Source organism: Panthera uncia, chromosome D1 (assembly GCF_023721935.1).
Source record: "Panthera uncia isolate 11264 chromosome D1, Puncia_PCG_1.0, whole genome shotgun sequence".
NCBI classification, from domain to species: domain Eukaryota; kingdom Metazoa; phylum Chordata; class Mammalia; order Carnivora; family Felidae; genus Panthera; species Panthera uncia.
Genome location: NC_064808.1, coordinates 95103232 through 95123330, shown reverse-complemented (window position 1 = coordinate 95123330; position 20099 = coordinate 95103232). Strand labels below are relative to the sequence as shown.

Below are 20099 nucleotides of genomic sequence, written 5' to 3'. Positions count from 1 at the left end.
TGAGTGACTACGTAAGTATGTAAACAGTGATAGGAGATCTCTTAAGTTTAAACTTATTTTTTCTGTACATATTACTTCTGTACTCACCTTAACCTCTTGAGATTGTAAATTCCGTGAGGACAGCACAGCGACCATGATCTGCTTATCTCCTGCAGTGTCCAGTCATGAGGACTTATACAATAGTAAGAGCTTTGTAAATATTTAAATTGCTTTGTGTGTTCTGAAGGAATAACTGAAAAGAAAACGTGTGGGGGTGGGAATAAATTTTAATCACATTAAACTTATTTCTTGCAGTAGCCCTTCGGTGGTATCATCTCTTTTATAGATGGAGACACTTGGGCTCAGAGATGTTACGTAATTTAATTTAGTTAATGGTGGAGCCTGACTTGGAATCCAGGATAACCCACCTCCTTAGGCTTGGTTATTTCCTCCATACAGTACCTTCTCAGGTGTTCCACAAAGCGTCAGTAACAGAAACCATTCAGCAAGTGACCTGTGTGGTTACAGTAGTCCTCACGCACACACGTTCATTAACGCACCCAAGCAAAGTAGACATTCTCTTTAATAATAAGGTAGCATTTAATACCATCCAGTGAAATGTCTGTTATCTGCTTTCAAGTTCAGTGTTTGCATTTCTTCAAATTAATGTGTACTGGTTACTTTGCATGGTGGTCACAGAGGCTTGTACACTTCATTTTCCTCTTCTACTTAATTTGTGTTCTCTGCGGTAGTATTTATCACTTTTTCATCCGTTTCTCCCTTCGCTAGAGCTCTTCAGGACCCAGGCTCTGTCTTGATATCAGTTCCTGGGCCTAACATGTGGTACTTGCTGAATGAAGTGCAGACATTTAACAAAATAAAATGAGGTCAAAACATAGTCCCTCCTCATTTTTTTGTATGATTGATTAGGGGGGAATCAGGTAGGGAATCCCCCCCTTTTTTTAATGTTTATTTATTTTGAGAGAGAGCAAGCAGAAGTGGGGAAGGGCAGAGGGAGAGAGAGAATCCCAAGCAGGCTCTGTGTTGTCAGTGAGGAGCCAGACTCGGGGCTCCATGTCACAAAGTGTGAGGTCGTGACCTGAGCCGAGATCAAGAGTTGGAAGCTTAACTGACTGAGCTACCCAGGAGCCCTAGGAATCTTCTTGAGTGCTGAATTAAAGTATCATTTACTTAAATTAGTTTTACCTTTTTCGATTATAAAGGTAATATACAGTCATTGTAAAACATGATTGTGTTGTTTTTATGCTATTAACTCCCCAAAAGGATGTAAAATTCTTCATAATTTCTTATGAAATGAGCTCACTTGAGCATTTCATGTGATTCATGGTAGAAATTTTGAAAGGTATATAGAATAAAAGTGGGGTTGGGCCAGGGGAGAAGAGAATTTGTTCTGTTCATTTTATAGCTTTGGCTAAAGTTTTTGGTAATTCTTGCTATATATAGTAAACCTTGTTTTTTTTTTTTTTTTTTTTTTAAACATACAGTGTAGACTTGGCTTCAGGAGTAGAACCCAGTGATGTACCAGTTACATATAACGACCAGTGCTCATCCTGAAAAGTGCCCTCCTTCATGCCCATCACCCATTGACCCCGCCCCCATCAACCCTCAGTTTGTTCTCTGCATTTAAGAGTCTCTTATGGAATGCCTCCCTCTCTGTTTTTATCTTATTTTTCCTTCCCTTCCTTTCTGATCATCTGTTCAGTTTCTCCGATTCCGCATGTGAGTGAAATCATGTGATAATCTTTCTCTTATTTCGCTTAGCCTAATACCCTCTAGTTCCATCTGTGTTGTTGCTCATGGCAAGATTTCATTCTTTTTCACTGTCGGGTAGTATTCCATTGTGTTTATATTATGTACCACATCTTCTTAATCTATTCATCAGTTGATGGACATTTGGGCTCTTTCCATAATTTGGCTATTGTTGATAGCTCTGCTATAAACATTGGGGTACATGTGCCCCTTCGAATCAGCATTGTTGTATCCTTTGGCTAAATTCCTAGTAGTGCGATTGCTGGCTCGAAGATAGTTCTATTTTTAATTTTTTGAGGAACCTCCGCACTGTTTTCCAGAGTGGCCGCACCAGTTTGCATCCCCACCAATAGTGCAGTAGGGTTCCCTTTGCTCCACAACAGCTGTTGTTTCCTGAGTTGTTAATTTTTGCCATTCCGACCGGTATGAGGTGGTATCTCCTTTTGGTTTTGGTTCGTATTTCCCTGATGGCATGTTGAGCATCTTTTCATGTGTTCTGTTTGCCATCTGGATGTCTTTGGAAAAGTGTTCGTGTCTTCCGCCCAGTTCTTCACTGGATTATTTAATTTTCGGTAGTAAACCTGTTTTTAGTATGTTGTTGGTATGTTTTTAGTATACATACACTAAACCTGATATGGGGATGGCAACCATAACGTTTATGCCGTGAAAAAAACCCCATTTCCCTAATGATTAACCTAGATCATTAAAAGAAAAACAAATTAAGTATTGGTTTGGAAGCTAAGCCTAAGCTTCAATCACATTTTTTAATGAAGCTGTTAATTCTGATCTACGTTAGGTTTGTTGAAAGTAGGGGGATTATGACAAGCAAGTCATTGTGAAATGTTTTCATGATTAGCACATTTTGTGCTGGAAGGAAATAGGTGGGAGTAGTCAACCAGGAGCACTGGAAGCCAGCCTCAGCTCTGTCCCCACAATGTTCCTTCCTGCAGCAGCTTCCAAAAGGAGGAGGGGAAAAGGGTGCAAATTTCAAGCCCTGGGAAGATTGGGTGCTACTCTCATAGATGCTCCTGCGATTCCTTCAGAAGAAATCCACAGATGACTCTGGGTCTCCTGTCTGCAGCTTTTGGGATGGATGATGAGTCTTTCTTAGCAGACTCTGCTTCCTGGGCACCCTGTCAGAACCATCTCTGGTCACTGCCTTTCCTCTGGCTCTGGGATCAGCCATGAGGAAGTCTTAAAATGAGACCAGCTTATTGGTAGTTTAGTGAATGGGATGGGATCCTAATTCCTGCCTCTTCCTTTCTTAGACCTGCTTTGCATAGGTGTAACACTCTTTATGAAAAACAGTTTAATGCAGAACAAAATGTCTCCCTTTACTCTCATACCTTCAAGTGACTACCTCTCCAGAGGTACCTGGCATCTATAGCTTACAGTCTGTCCTTATCCCTTTCCCTGAGTGGCTCTGAGAAGGTTGGATGGACACCTTTTGCCCTTGAAAGACTTATCAACTTGAGCAAGTTACTGACTTCTTAGCATTTACTCCCTAAGACTGATAGCTGAGTTCTAATCATTCCTTATATTGTAGACCAGTTTACAGTTTCACATCTGATACATCAAAAATCTCAAAACAGTGTGTTTTAGGAGAATGAAACTGAGATTCAGAGAGATTAAATAACCTAAGTCACCCACCCATCTAATACTTTTGTTTTTTCCTGTGGATCTTGAACTGGTATTCAGATTCTGTTAAGTGATTCTTATAAACAAGTGCTTCTCATACTTTAACATGAATTCAGACCATCTGGGGATCTTGTTAAAAATGTAGAGGCTGAATAGATCTGGGGTGGGGCCCTCGATTCTGTAGTCCTGACCAGCTCTCAGGTGATGTCCATGCAGCTGGCAAAAGGACTGTGCTTGAAGTACCAAACGTCCATACCACAATTGCTTTTATTTTAGGTAAGCTTGCTGGATTTTTTTTTTTTTTTTTGAAGGACTGGCAATAGGATATCTTGTTTATATTGAAGATTTTAATTATTATGTTCTTAAATTTCAAAAGTAATTTATACTCAGAATTAAACATTTTTAAACCAAAGGGGGATTCTTTTTAATTAAAAGAATATTTTTTAAGTTTATTTGAGACAGAGAGAAAGGAAGGGGATCAGAGAGAGGAAGGGAGAGAATCCCAAACAGGCTCCGTGCTGTCAGTGCAGATCCGGACTCAGGTCTTGATCTCATGAACTGTGAGATCATGACCTGAGCCAAAACCAGAGTCGGTTGCTTAACTGACTGAGCCACCCACGTACCTCAAAAGTGGGACTTTACACAAAAATGGTTCTAGAATTTTTTTTTTTTTTTATTTGCTAAATTGTGGAGATTTTCCATGTTAGTACCACATATAGGTCTTCCTGAATTTTAAGGATTGTATAAGATTTCATAATTAAATATGTTTACTGAATTCATATTAACAATCTTTTTGTTTGTTTTATTATTTCTTTAGAGAGCGTGCAGGGGAGGCACAGAGAGAGGGGAAAGAGAATCTTAAACAGGTTCCATGCTCAGTATCGAGCCCCTATGTGGGGCTCAGTCTCCCGACTGTGAGATCATGACTTGAGCTGAAATCAAGAGTCAGATGCTTAACTGTGCCACCCAGGCACAGTATTGATAATCTTCTAGGTTATTTCTGATTTTAAATATTAGAAACTGTGCTGTAGTGACTATCCATTTTGTGGTTTCTGAATATTTCTTTAGAATAAACTCCCAGAAATGCAATGTGCTGCGTCAAAGGACTCGCACGTCAAAGTTTTAAACATATATATATGCCCTCCAAAAATATATATTGCCCTCCAAAAAGTTTGCTTCCGACCACAATCTTTGTCTAGTTTGTTGATTTAAATGATTCCTGGGGCATCTGGGTGGCTCAGTCGGGTAAGCGTCCGACTCTTGGTTTCGACTCAGGTCATGATCTCATGGTTCAGGGACGCTGATAGCGTGGAGCCTGCTTGGGGTTCTCTTTCTCCCTCTCTCTGCCCCTCCCCTGCTTGCTCTCTCTCTTTCTCTCTCAAAATAAATAAACATTAAAAAATATATATGATTCCTTGTTACCTTAGGTGAAAATTATGGTGGATCTGGTCGCAATCACACTTTTCCTGAACTCAAGCTATATGCCTGGTGCTGGAGAGTTAAAGATGAATCAGTGTACTCAGACTCTGGTGATGTAACTGGAGTCGTACAAAGGCTCTGGGAAGCCTCTGTGGGAATCATTAGGCAAACCATGACTTAGTCCCTGAGGACACGAGAAAGGGGACTGGGAATGGGGAGGGCTTTAGAGCAAATTGGTGCCTCTGCGATATCCTGAGCCACAGTTAATCTCAATTGGGCCTGACATCCAAAAGTGATGCTAAAATCGTCTAATTTCTAGCTCATGCTGAGTATTTGGTTTGAAGTTGCACCAGTGAGTCCGGATAGAGATTTTTTTTTTTCCTTTTAAAAATAGGATATGTGTATAAAAACTGCATGTTTAAACTATCAGCACATGTAGTTTCTTTAATATCGTACATTGTGTTGGATGTATTTTTTTTGTGTGCGCAGCTAATGTGATAAATGAAAGTAATGAGATTGGTAATTAGTTGTAAGTGGCATAGTGTCTTTAATAAATAGTGTTGGGTGGTATTTGAGAAGTGTTAGGTAGTAATTACAGTTCAAATCCCTGAATGGAGTTTTGATAAATCAATAATGGAGAATAGTAATTAGAAGTAAAAGGCTTTTTTCTTGGGGTCGTTATCTAGTGATGATATGTTTCTTAAAAAAAAAAAAAAGTATAGGTTTCTGATTTCTCTTTAAAAAATATTTAAAAGCTTCACTGTACATTTATGCTTGTAAAACTTAAATCTCTTCAAGTTTCTGTGTTGATGAGTTTCTAAAACTTGAAGCTTTAAGAAAATGTTAAGAAACACTTAACAAGGCTTTAGCAATTAATTGATCATTCTCATTTATAGAGGCAGAAATTCAGATCCAGAGAGGTGAATAAACTTGCCTAATGTCAACAGAGCCAGTTAATGTTGGTCATCAGACTAGAACCCAGGTTTCCAGACCTGGTGTCCTCCCTGCTATATCTCCTGCTCCCTTGAGCAATATGGAGCCTTTTAAAACTGTAGTCAGATTCTACATGTTTTATGTTGAATTCAACATACTGAATACTCATTAAAAAAAAAAATTTTTTTATGTTTATTTCTGAGACAGAGACAGAGCATGAGTGGGGGAGGGGCAGAGAGAGAGGGAGACAGAGTATCAGAAGCAGGTCCCAGGCTCTGAGTTGTCAGCACAGAGCCCGACGCGGGGCTCCAACTCATAGACGATGAGATCATGACCTGAGCCGAAGTCGGTCGCTCAACCGACTGAGCCACCCAGGTGCCCCTGAATACTCATTTTTAAAGTATAAAGCTTAATCACGTTAAAATATTTTAAAGTTTATTTTTGAGAGCATGAGCAGGGGAAGGGCAGAGAGAGAGGGGACACAGAATCCGAAGCAGGCTCTAGGCTCTGAGCTGTCAGCACAGAGCCCGACGCGGGGCTGGAACCCACGAGCTGTGAGATGACCTGAGCTGAAGTTGGACGCTTAGCCAGCTGAGCCACCCAGGCACCCCTATCATGTTTTAACATATAAAAATGTTTGAAAAAACTTCCATGGATAAGTTGAGGTCTGTAGAGATAAAAATACTTAGTCATTCATAGTCCTATATGCTTGGAGTTTTCTGCCTAATTAGAAATTCACATTCCTTAGTGTTAGAAAGGAGTCTGTGTTCAGAGTAGAATTAGGTTTAGGCACTGTTCTTGGTACCTTTTCTCTTTTTATAAATTTAGCTATTTCCAAGCATAATTGTATTCCTCTTTATTGTGACCATAGCACTTTCCAAATTTTTTTCTATTGACCATTGAGCCTTGGCAGAAGCAAAGGGAGGAGCGAGGCCAATGAGAAAGCTATTATGAATGGGCTGTATGGCAGCTGTACAAGGATGCTGTTGCTTTCCCAAAGCTAAGCACGATTCTTTTTGGCGTTGTTTTGAGTGACGCTGTAAATGTACAGGCAGAAGTAAACAAAAGGAAGCCATTTTTGCTATTGCAAGACTTGGAAGGCAAAATAAAGTTGGCCAAATGGAGGACACACTAAGCAGGAAAATATTTTATCTTTTTAGAAATTGGGGGGGGGGGAATGTTTTTTAAGCTCAGAGTGTCCATTTATGCTTTAACTATGACTGCTAATTTAAAGTTCACTAAGTAGTAAAGGCAGGTTGTTAGCTTTTGAAGTTTGTTGACTATTGACTTGAATTATTCACAAAGCCTTTTTTGAACTTTTTCCCTAGGGATTATACATATTTAGGGTGTTTCTAGAAGATTTTAACATCAAAAGGGTAGGTCTCTATGTTTTCTTTATGTCTGCATTAGTGTTAAAAACTCAAGAGCTAGTGGTAGAATGCTGATTTTCCTGGTCATTGGAGGATTCATCTCAAAAAGATCTTGAGAAAAGCAGACATTTAATCTACAAATGATCTTTACAAGGTCACATTTGAAGGAGGGACAAATAATACTTGTGGAAGGTACATGGTACCAGCTTGAAAATGCAAGCAAATCAAATGTTTTGGAGACATTTTTTAACGGATGATATTTTAAATCTGGTATGTTATGAGAAGTGATATATTTTTCAATTAATTGTCATAAACATTTATTGATTGCATATTATAGGTTGGACATTGTATGTAAGACTAAGCAATTTTATTTTCATTTTGTTAGAAGGAAGCATGTCTTTTTTCCAGAGGTATTAGGCTAATATTGCATTTTAACCTAAGTTCTGTGAAGTTAATGCATTTACTTCTCTTTTTTTTTCACATTTATTTATTTATTTTGAGAGAGACAGAGGCAGTGTGAGTGGGGGAGAGGCAGAGAGAGAGGGAGACAGATAATCCCAAACAGGCTGTGCACTGTCAGTGCGGAGCCCGATGTAGGGCTCGAACTCATGAAACTGTGAGATCATGACCTGAGCCGAAATCAAGAGTTGGACGCTTAACGGACAGAGCTAACTAGGGACCCCAGTGCCCTTATCTTTAAATAGGGAGACCATGTGGGTTGGTGTGTATCGCCCCGGATATAAATGGAAACTCTTATTGGGAGCTCTGCTGGATTTGTGCCTTTGAAGGAGTGGTGGTTACTGTAGCTTTTGCAGATCGTAGGTTACCCTGTTCTCGGGTGGCCTGCTGCCTTTTCTCTATCCTTTGGTCATCAGTCAGAGAGCATGCAGGATTAGGAAGTTGGAGTGGCGTGAACCAAGATGGTAGAAATAATGGTACCAGTTCCTGGGAGTCATCAAAGGGTGATGTGTTCTCTCTCACTCATCTTCGGTACATAATTCCTGCCTACCCTGAAGATAAGCCTGGTCAAGTTGTATGGAAATGGGGAGGGGAACTAACCTATTGAGTGCCTACTTTATTGGAAGTTATACAGGCCTTTCATAAGTGTTTATTGTGAGTAGGTATTATCTCTGTTTTTGCAGATAATTTTTTAATTTTAATTGAAAGCGTAAACATTTTTAATTTTTTAAAAATTTCATTGAAAATTTAAAAAGGCTGTATTTTAGGCTTTATTGTAATATCTCCTTGTTAATTCCCTCCCTCTTCCACATCTCTCTCTTGCTCTCTCTACTTTGCTGTCTCCATTTTAGTCTCACTGATGTTTTTATTCTTCAAACAAATCTAGACCTGTTTCACTTTTGGACTTAAAGATGACCCGTCCTCTGGGCTCCTCTTCTGCTGATACTACCTGGCCAGCTCCTTTGTGTAATTTCAACTTTTAGTCCAGATTCATCTCAGAGAAGCTTTCCCTGTTACTGGCCTAGAGGAGTTGTTCAGCATATTCTTACTATATTACTCTAATTCTTTGCATTGAGTGTGCTGTTTTTCTTTATATTGAAGTATAATTGACATGGAACATTCTGTTAGTTTCAGGTGTATAACATGATTCTGTGTTTGTATACATTACTGAACGATCACCACAATAAGTATAGTTACCGTCTGTCACCATACAGAATTACAAACCTGTCCTCACAAAAATTTTTTTCTTACAATGAGAACTTGTGCGATTTACTCTCTTAGCAACTCTCAAGTATGCAGTACAGTATTATTGACTGTAGTCCCCAAGCTGTATATTACATTCCCATGACTGAAGTTTATACTTTTTGACTCCCTTCGCTCATTTTGCTGACCTCCCAATCCCCCCTCCCCTCTGGCAACCATGAATTTTTTTCTCTGTATCTATGAGTTTTATTTGCTTGTTTTATTTTTTTAGATTCTACATGTAAGTGAAATCATACGGTATTTGTCTTTCTCTGCCTTATTTCACAGCAGAATACCTTCAGGGTCCATCCATGTTGTCAAAGACGGTGAGATTTTATTTTTTTTATGGCTGAGTAGTAGTCTCTTGTGCATATATACCACATCTTTTCAAGTTCTTAGTTCAGGATTACACTTTTTATTTTATTTTTTAAACATGTTTGTTTAGTTATTTTGAGAGGGAAAGAGTGCGAGCAGAGGAGGGGCAGAGAGAGGAAGAGAGAGAGATTCCCGGTTGGCAGTGCAGAGCCTGATTCTGGGCTCAGTCCCGCGACCCATGAGATCATGACCTGAGTTTAAATCACAAGTCAGACACTTAATTGACTGAGCCACCCAGGCACCCCCTACCACGTCGTCTTTATCCATTTATCCATCAGCGGACACTTAGATTGTTTTCGTATGTCAGCTCTTGTAAATCATGCTGCAGTGAGCATAGGGGTACATGTATCTTTTCAAATTAGTTTTTTGTTGTCTTCAGATAAATATCTGGAAGTGGAATTATTGGATTCTATGGTAGTTCTATTTTTAATTAAAACAATTTTTTTTAAGTTAGAGAGAGAGTGAGCGAGCAGGGAAGGGCAGAGGGAGAGAGGAAATCTCAAGCAGGCTCTGCACTGTCAGCACGAAGCCTGATGCGGGACTTGAACTCATGAACCGTGAGGTCATGAGCTGAGCCAAAACCAAGAGTCAGATGCTCAGCTGACTGAGCCACCTAAGTACACCTCTATTTTTAATTAAAAAAAAAAAAATTTTTTTTTTTTAAATGTTTATTTATTTTTGAGACAGAGAGAGACAGAGCATGAACAGGGGAGGGGCAGAGAGACAGGGAGACACAGAATCGGAAGCAGGCTCCAGGCTCTGAGCTGTCAGCACAGAGCCCGACGCGGGGCTTGAACTCACGGACTGTGAGATCACGACCTGAGCCAAAGTCGGATGCTTAACCGACTGAGCCACCCAGGCGCCCCATATTTTTAATTTTTTAAGGAACCTCCATACTATTTTCCATATGACTGCGCCAATTGACATTCCCACCAAGAGTGCATGAGGGTTCCCTTTTCTCTACATCCTTGTCAACACTTCTTTTTGATACTAAACATTCTGACAGGAATATGGTGGTATCTCATTGTGGGTTTGATTTGCATTTCCCTGATGATTAGTGATGTTGGTCATGTGCCTGTTGGTCATCTGTATGTCTTCTGGGGAAAAATGTCTATTGAGACTTTTGCCCACATGAAAATCAAGAGTTTTAAAAAAGTTTTTTTGTTGAGTTATAAATGTTCTTTATGTGTTTTGCATGTTAACCCCTTACCAGATACATGATTTGCAAATATCATCTCCCATTCAGTAGGTTGCCTTTTCATTTTGTTGATGGCTTCCTTTGCTGTGCAGGAACTTTTTAGTTTGATGTTGTACCATTTATTTTTGCTTTCTTGCCCTTGCTTTTGGAGTTTGATCCAAAAAATCCTCATCAAGACCCATGTCCAGGAGCTTGCCACCTGTATTTTCTTCTGGGAGTTTTATGGTTTCAGGTCTTAGAACTTTGTATTTTTTTACTTCTTTTTTATAGTTTATTGCCTGATTGCTCTCCGATTCAGGCATGTCGTCTTTTCACTTCTTTATCCCAGTGCTTGGCATATATTTATTGAATATGTGCACTGAGAAAAGTCAAAACCATCAGGAACAGCCTTCAGCTTACTGCCTTCATATCTCTGAGTTTATCTCTGAACCTGCCCTCCCTGCCTTTCTTCTGTTTTAGAGGAAGGAGGTAGCCTTTCTTTTAATGGTGTTTAGTGTTTCTAGCTGTGTGGTAGATCTCATTCCCTGTTGTTTGCCAGAAACCTTAGCTTTTCGTTTATCTTTTTCTCTTCTGATTCTTTCTACATATAAATCATGTCCAATTTTCTCTGAAAATAAAACCCTTTAGTTATAGACCTCTTGTAGTCTTTGTTGGGTCTTGATCTCTTAGTCTTATTGTCAGACTCTCCTACCTCCCTCCATGGACTAACCTAAGGAAGCTCTCATTTTAGTTTTTATTATAAATATACTGTAAAAATATATTCTGAATTATAAACAACTGACTTACAAATGAGGTTTTGGAATGTAACACTTGTAAATTGGAGACTGTTTTATTAATATGAGTTCTTGCTGTTAGCATATAGTTGTCTTCTGAGGTAGAGTTTTTTTTTTTTTCTTGGCTGTGTTGTTCCCTTTTGGCTTAAACCTTTGATAGGATGAGCAGCTTCCTAAAACACTGTTAAAATATTCATACATCAGATATTTATATTGATGCAGCTTGTGTTGATTTGGTAGGGTTCTATGGGACTATTTTTCAAGAGTTCAGGAAATGGTGTACAGAGAATAGAACACCTACCTGGCTTTAAAAATGTATCGACTTACTCATCGTTTGAAGAGGCACTGATGATTAGTTATTAAATGGGAATTTTACAGTTATTCTAGATGGACCTCATGTTTCCACTTCTGGGGCACCTATCCTAAGGAAATAATCTAATGTACAGAAGAGTACCATGCCCAGTGATGTCCATCACAGTGATACTTGGAGCAGTAAAGACTTGAAAACAATGTAAACGTTAAAACAAATTGGAGGGGGGGATGTTTGAGATATGTTATGGTATACCCATAGAATGGAATCATTTAAACATCACAAAAAGGTTTATAATGAGCTTTTGTTGACTCAAGGAAGAAATCGGTGTTTTTAAGCGTGAAATAAAAAGCAAGATGTTACACTTCTCTCCTCCGACTGGTACACAATGTTAGGTAAGTTTCAAACCAAATATTGCTGATAATTAGAAAAACCAGAAGACCCTCAAGAGCTGTGAAGGCAGTAAGGAATTACGAGGCCAGGTTCTGGAAGATACGGAAAGCTCTGAGAAGTTTGCCTGATGTTTGAGGCTACCTTGCCCATGAGGTCATGGCTGATTCTGGAAGCGACCGTTGAAAGGCTGAGTAGACTTTTCAAGATACGGATGTCGAGGAAAAAAAATTGGAATTAGAGCCTGCCAAGGTAGAGGGCCTTGGGAAACTCTAGGTTTTGGGGTTGGGCCCCTCAGGGCCTAAATTGTAGGAGTAAGGGTGAAACGGAAGTAGACTAGTCTTTATAGGGACTAGAGTCCAGTTTTTCAATCTGTTCGATTCTGGATTACATGAAGGTGGTCTGGGATTCCTAGTGTCCCCAGCCTTTTGTCTGCCAGAAGCAAAAGTAAACCCTTTCTGAATAACATCATCCGTGGCCTCAGGTTGTCTCTATAATTCTTTTTTATAATTTTTTTGATGTTTATTTCTGAGAAACAGAGACAGAGTGCGAGTGGGGGAAGGGCAGAGAGAGAGGGAGATACAGAATCCAAAGCAGGCTCCACACTGTCAGCACAAAGCCCGATGCGGGGCTCGAACCCACGAACTCGGAGTTCATGACCTGAGCTGAAGTTGGACGCCCAACCGACTGAGCCACCCAGGCACCCCTCTATAATTTTTAAAAAATGTTTATTTATTGAGAGAGAGAGAGAGAGAGTGCGAGTGTGCACATGAGAGGGGGAGGGCAGAGAGTGTGGGAAAGAGAGAATCCCAAGCAGGTTCTGTACTGTCCGCGCAGAGCTCAATGCGGGGCTTGATCTCACAAACCGTGGGATCGTGACCTGAGTTGAAATTGAAATCAAGAGTTGGACACTTAACTGACTGAGTCACCCATGTGCCCCTCTATAATTTTTTGTATACAGTGTCCAACATTCAGTAAAAAATAGACGTATGAAAAGACAAAATGCAACTGGAAACCAAAAGGAAAAATTGACAATAGAAATATACCCATAGGACAAGCAGAGATATTTGAGTTATCAGTCATGAACTTAATAAATCTGTGATTAATGTGTTAGAATAATTAAAGATAAAATTGGTAACTTTGAGATTTGAAATAATGAATTAGAAATTCTGAAACCGAAAAACACAAGAACTGATGATTAGGAACTCAGTGAATGGGTTTAACAGCAGATACAAGTGAAGAGAAAATTAGGAAAGTGAAAGATAAAAAAATTCAGACTAAGGCACTGAGAGGCAGAAGGATGGAGAAGACCGAAGAGTGTAAAGGACAAATGGAATATGATGAAAAGGTCTTTATGTATAAGTAATTGAAGTCCCAGAAAGAGAGGAGAAAGGAAATGGCACAGTAGCAATTACAGGTGTGCCTTGTTTTATTGTGCTTTGCAGATACTGCATTTTTTTTTTTTTTTTTTACAAATTGGGTTTGTGGCAACCCTTTACTCCATTATTCCAACAGCATTTGCTCACTTTGTGTCTCTGTCATATGGTAAATTCCCCCAGTATTTCAGACTTTCTTATTTACTTTTGTTACGGCGATCAGTGATCTTTGATATTCCTATTCTAGTTTTGGGGCACCATGAACCACACCCATGTGAAATGGTGAACTTTTTTTTTTTTTTTTTTTTAAATAAGCTCTATGCCCAATGTGGGGCTTGAACTCATGACCCTAAAATCAAGAGTTGTGTGTTGTGCTGAGCCACCCAGGTGCTCCTAAAATGGTGAACTTAATTGATAAATGTGGTATGTGTTCTGACTACTCCATTGACCAGATTCCTCCTCTCTCTCCCTCTCGTATGGCCTATTTCCTGAGATACAACAATATTGAAATTAGGTCATTTAATGACCCTGTAATGGCCTCTTAAGTGTTCGGGTAAAAGGAAGAGTGGCAGGTCTCTCACTTTAAATCAAAAACTAGAAATGATTAAGCTTAGCGAGGAAGTCCTATCTAAAGCTGAGATAGGCTGAAATCTGTGCCTCTTGCACCAGTTAGCCAAGTTGAGTGCAAAGGAAAAGTTACTGAAGGAAATTAAAAGTGCTACCTACTCCAGTGAACACACAAATGATAAAAGCAAAACAGTCTTACTGCAGATGTGGAGAAACTTTGAGTGGTCTGGATAGAAGACCAAACCAGCCCCAACATTCCCTTAAGCCAATAAGAGGGTGGGGGAAGCTGCAGAAGAGAAGTTTGAAGCTGGCAGAGGCTGGCTCTTGAGGTTGAAGGGAAGACGCTGTCTCCATAACACAGAAATGCAAGTTGAGGCAGCAAGTGCTGGTGTAGAAAGAAGCTGCAGCGGGCTATCCAGAAGATCTAGCTTAGATAGTGAATGTGGCTGCATTAAACAAGTTTTCAGTGTAGGTGAAACAGCCTTCTATCAGATGAAGACACCGTCTAGGACTTTCATCAGTGGAGAGAAATCAGTGCCTGGCTTCAAATCTTCACGGGGCAGGCCGACTCTCTTGTTGAGGGGCTAATGCAGCTGGTGACTAAGTTGAAGCCACTGCTCATTTACTACTCCAAAATCCTAGGGCCCTTAAGAATTATGCTAAATCTACTCTGCTTGTGCTCTGTAAATGGAACAACAAAACCTTGATGATAGCACAACTGTTTACAACATGGTTTACTGAATATTTTAAGCCTACTGTGGAGACCTGCTCAGAGTAAAAAAAAAAAAAAAAAAAAAAAAAAATGATTTCAGGGGCGCCTGGGTGGCTCAGTTAAGCATCCGACTTTGGCTCAGATCATGATCTCACAGTTCATGAGTTCAAGCCTCGCATCGGGCTCTGGGCTAACAGCTCAGAGCCTGGAGCCTGCTTCAGGTTCCGTGTCTCCCTCTCTCTCTGCCCCTTCCCCACTTGGTTTTTCTCTCTCAAAAGTAAATACTAAAAAAAATTATTTCAAAATATTACTGTTCATTGACATTGCTCCTCGTCACCCAGGAGGTCTGATGGAGATGTATAAGGTTAATGTTGTTTTCATGCCTGCTAACACCGCATTTAATTAACACCGATTTTCAAGTTTTACTGCTCAAGAACTACATTTCATAAGTCTATAGCTGCCACAGATAGTGATTCCTCTATGGATCTGAGCAAAGTCCATTGAAAACCCCTGGAAAGGATTTACCATTCTAGATGACATTGAGAACATTCTTGATTCATGGGAAGAAGTCAAAATATCAACATTAACAGGAGTCTGGAAGAAGTTAATTGTAACCCTCATGTAGACTTTGAGGGGTTCAGGACCTCAGGGCAGGAAGTAGCTGCAGGTGTGATAGAAATAACAAGAGAACTAGTTGGAGAAGCAGAGCCCAAAGATGGGACTGCATGGCTGTAATCTCAGGATCAAACTTGAACAGATGAGGAGTTACATCTTACAGAGGAGCGAAGAAACTGGTTTCTTGAGATAGAATCTCCTGGGGAAGATGCTGTGAAGGCTGTTGAAATGGTAGCAAAGGATTTAGAATGTGACATAAACTTAGTTAATAAAGCAGTGGAAGGATTTGAGAGGACTGAAAGATTTTCAAAGAATTTCTACTGTGGGCATAATGCTATCAAAGAACATCTCCTGGTACAGAGAACTCAATCATGAAAGGAAGAGTGCATCGAAGCAGCAGACTTCACTGTTGTCTTAATTTAAGAAGTTGCCATAGCCACCCAACCTTCAGCAGCCACCACCCTGGTCAGTCAGCCGTCAGCATTGAGTCAGGACCCTCCACCATCAAAAAGGTTACAACTCACTAAAAGCTTAGGGGATGGTTGGCATTTTTTAGCAATAAAGTATTTTTTAATTAAGGTATGTACGTTTTTTAAGACCTAATACTATTATACTGTTAATAGACTATAGTAGAGTATAAACATGACTTTTATATGTACTGGGAATCCAGAATACTCATTTGACTCATTTTATTGAGATGGGTGCTTTATTGTGGTAGTCTGGAATCGAGCCTGCAATATCTCTGAGGTATGCCTGTGTAGTTTGGATATAGGTACATTTGGACGTATTCTGTGTATTTCAAATATATTCTTTGATTCTGTACATGTGTTTTTACTCTTTGTACGATATCTCGTGAACAAGTTCTTATAAAGTGGTAGAATTTAAGTAGCTTTTGTATGTGTGTGGTTAATGCTTTTTATCCTGTTTAAAAAAGTTTTCTCTCTCATGAAGTAATGAAGATAATTTTCTTCTATTATCTTTTCAAGCTTTATAGATATGCCTTTCACATTTAGGTCTATAACCCACATAGTTCTTTGGTGTTTTGTTTTTGTTTTTTTGCTTTTTTATTTATTTATTTTTGGGATAGTGTAAGGTGAGGGTTTAGTTTGATTTTATTGTTTTTCTATATGGATACCCAGTTGTCCCACTACTATTTTTGGAAAAGACCACTCCTTTGTGATAAGTGAAGGGTCTGTATACGTGTGGGTCTGTTTCTAAGCTTTTCTGTCCCACTAATTTATTTGTTTTTGCCAGACACAGAAAAATCCATGTAAGTGGCGAAGTACAAAATAAGATGGTAGGAATAAATACAAATTTATCGGTCATTGTAACAAATATAAAATGTACTAAACTCACTAGTTAAAAAACAAAGGTTGTTACCTTGAGTTTTAAAAATACAGCTACCTGTTCTCTAAAAGAAACCTATATAAAACATCAGGACTCAGAAAAGTTGAAAGTAGAAGATGGGAAAAAGAATTATCAGGCAAATTCTGGAGGTCATTTATATGGCAAGGAATGGTGTCTCGGTTCGGATGCATGCTTTACTGGGTTCAGGGCCGCTCTGCTCCCTCACCCCAGTGGTTGTTAAACTCTGGCCTCTGCATTACTTCCCAGGGTAGCCATGTGTTTGATTTTATATAGAGAGGGGGAGGGGCAGAGAGACAGGGAGACACAGAATCCAAAGCAGGCTCCGGGCTCCGAGCCGTCAGCACGGAGCCGAATGCGGGGCTTAAATGATGAACCGCAAGATCATGACCTGAGCCGAAGTCAGACGCTCAACTGGCTGAGCCACCCAGACGCCCCTAGCCTGCTGTGTAATTTCTGAACCGTTAGTCTCTTGTACGGTGTTAAGAACCCACCCTTCCAGGGGAACCACTAAAAATGGAAAATCATTGTCCACAGGCAGGGGTGTTACAGATCATCTCTTAGGGTCTTGTGCATTTTTTTTATATTTCTGCAATCGAACACATATTTTGTAACCTTTTTTTTTTTTTTTAACTTGAAAAAGGATATTGTCCTTAAGATCCTCCCAGTAATAGCCCTTCTTTTCCATTTGTTGCAGGTGGTGCGGTTGTGTCAGAACCCAAAGCTGGCGCTAAAGAATAGCCCACCTTATATCTTAGACCTGCTGCCAGATACCTACCAGCATCTGCGCACTATCTTGTCAAGATATGAGGGGAAGATGGAGACACTTGGAGAAAATGAGTATTTTAGGGTGTTCATGGAGAATTTGATGAAGAAAACTAAGCAGACCATAAGCCTCTTCAAGGAGGGGAAAGAAAGAATGTATGAGGAGAATTCTCAGCCTAGGTAATGGCAAATACCACACAAATACTTATTCAGGTCTGTGACTGCCTGAGTGGGTGACACACAGAAGTAGTTGAATTGGTTTTAATATTTATGTCAACGAGAATGCAACGTTGACATTTGATTTAAAAGTGTGCCGTTATTATGTTTATTTTTGAGAGAAAGAGAGGGAGAGACAGTGTGAGCGGGGAAGAGGCAGAGAGAGAGGGAGACACACAATCCGAAACAGGCTCTAGACTTCCGAGCACAGAGCCCAACGTGGGGCTTGAACTCACAAACCGTGAGGTTATGACCAGTTGGACATATTAATTCATCTAGAACAAGTCATAAAAATGTAAATCCTACTTGAACTTTTTAGGTAGTAAATTACTCTCCAGGAGTGACATGAATTAGGAAGGACGGGGTTAAGTTGGCATGTGTGACGACTGAAGCAGTAACTTACTAAATGGTATCCTTGTGGCCTACCTGCCACTCCTTTGACTCTGTTGGCTCAGATTCCAGGAACCCGCATCTCTCACTTAAAATTATACCCACATCATTATTCGTATTACCTTTACTATGACAAATTACTCAGGTTTGGTCCAGAGTACCAGTCTTTTCTTGTTAAAAAGATCTCTGGCGATTGAATTCAATCTGTGGGAACCTTTGTAACTCCTAGGTTTATAGGAACGTGAACTTTGTTCCTTTAAAATATTTAAATTTTATGACTTTTGTTAAAATAAAACCCTGACTATGTGGGCTATAGCTAACTGGTGATTTTGTATTGCTAAGTTTTTAAAAAATAATTTTCCTTTATTAGGTACCAGAACTTTAAAATTTAAACATCTACAGTGAACTAGGTTCTAATTGTAGGAGGTGAAAAGGGGAGTTAAGCTCTCAATTGAGGTACTGTGTTAGATTGCTTAATAGAGATATGGACAAAATGCTGTGTGAACACAGTTTGGCCTAGCAGCATCAGAGAATTTGGCACAGAGGAAGTGTTATTTGAGCTAGGTCTTAGGAGGGCAAGTAGAAATTTCCTAGTCAGTGAAATGAAGAAAACGCCTTTAACACAGGGGCATGAAAACATAGGCTCTGTATGTTGAAGGAAAGGGAGCAGTCTACTTTGGCTAGAATTAGGGAAGATAAGTGAGCTGGGAGTACAGGGTGAAGTCAGGTGGTAACTGTTCTATTACTTCTAGACAGTCCCCTATAGATCATACATACGCTGCCATGATTTTTAAGATTTTTTTTTAAAGAGCACTGTTACAGTGAAATTATAGATTTTCCAGTCTTAGAGCATACTGAATATTTAACTTTTTTTTTCAATGTTTGTTTATTTTTGAGAGACAGAGACAGAGCATGAGTGGGGGAGGGGCAGAGAGAGAGGGAGACACAGAATCTGAAGCAGGCTCCATCCAGGCTCCAAGCTGTTGGCACAGAGCCCGGCGTGGGGCTCGAACCCGTGAACCGTGAGATCATGACCTGAGCCGAAGTCGGACGCTTAACCGACGGAGCCACCCAGGCGCCCGTTAACTTTTTTTTTAAACAATGAAATGTTCATCTCTGAGTGGCAGTATGGTGTACTAGTTAAGAGGATGGACTCTGAAGCCTGTGTTTGAATTTTAACTTGGCACTTAGCTCTTTGATCCCTCAGTTTCTTCATCTGTAAAATGAGGTAATAGTAGTACTTTCCTTGTAAGGTTGTTGGGAATTATTGAGTAAAGGTTGAGTGCTTAGGACAGTGATTGGCACAGTGAAAGTGATAAGTGTATTAGCTCTAATTTTAATCATCTTCCTCATTTTCTTCACTCTAAACATAGCTTGTTGTACAAGGCTGAGTATTCGTGACACTGCCAGATCCTAATGAAGTATATAGACCGATTTGTCCTAACTGAATGGCCTCATACTATTGTTTCAAGTTCTTTTGCAATTTTTTTTTTTTAACCCAAAGGCCATGAGGTTTTTACTTTTTCCTTTTGTTTGTTTAAACAATGTGCACCACGATGGTTCAACAAGGAAGCAAATGCTATGAATACGAAAGCTGCAGTTGGCAATATACCCCATCTAGAACCCAGGGAACGTGAATTAGACAGAAGTGGTAGTCATTCTAGTTAAACAATCAGGTAACATCATGACGAGTCGGTTTGCAGCATCAAAACTGTCCATTTAAGTTTCTTTCTTCTTAATGATCAGAGGTCCCACGTTGTCTCAAGTCTCTTCATTGCGTTTGTGTGAATCCATCACAGACTGGGAACTTTTTGGACCTCCAGCAGTGGCAGTACACGAGCTTTTATTTCCCAAATCTTCCATGTCAAAAGCATGTACTACCTTAGGGTTGTCTTTCTGGATGTGAGGGTTCACCATAGATTTGTGGGATGATCTTTTTTTAATGTTTATTTATTTTGGGGTGGGAGAGAGGGACAGAGACAGAGTGCGAGCAGGGGAAGGGCAGAGCGAGAGGGAGACACAGAATCCGAAGCAGGCTGCAGGCTCTGAGCTCCAGATCCCGACGCGGGGCTCGAACCCACAGACTGTGAGCTCACGGCCTTGAGCCGAAATCGGACGCTTAGCTGACTGAGCCACCCAGGCGCCCCTTGTTGGATGATCTTTAATGTAAAATCTTTTGTGAGCCAGATAATCCAGTCGCAGCTGTACTGGCAGCGATAGTAACTGCTGCCATCCAT

General features: G+C 40.0%; 1 protein-coding gene across 3 annotated transcripts in view; it reads left to right on the top strand.

Annotated features, from left to right (window-relative positions):
- Nucleotides 1-20099, top strand: part of CBL (Cbl proto-oncogene) — an 84304-nt gene that overhangs the window by 4156 nt on the left and 60049 nt on the right. For all 3 annotated transcript variants that reach the window (XM_049611867.1, XM_049611859.1, XM_049611857.1), the window contains exon 2: nt 17189-17436. In XM_049611867.1, coding sequence (XP_049467824.1) covers nt 17189-17436 — 248 coding nt within the window. The remainder of the gene's footprint in view (nt 1-17188; nt 17437-20099) is intronic.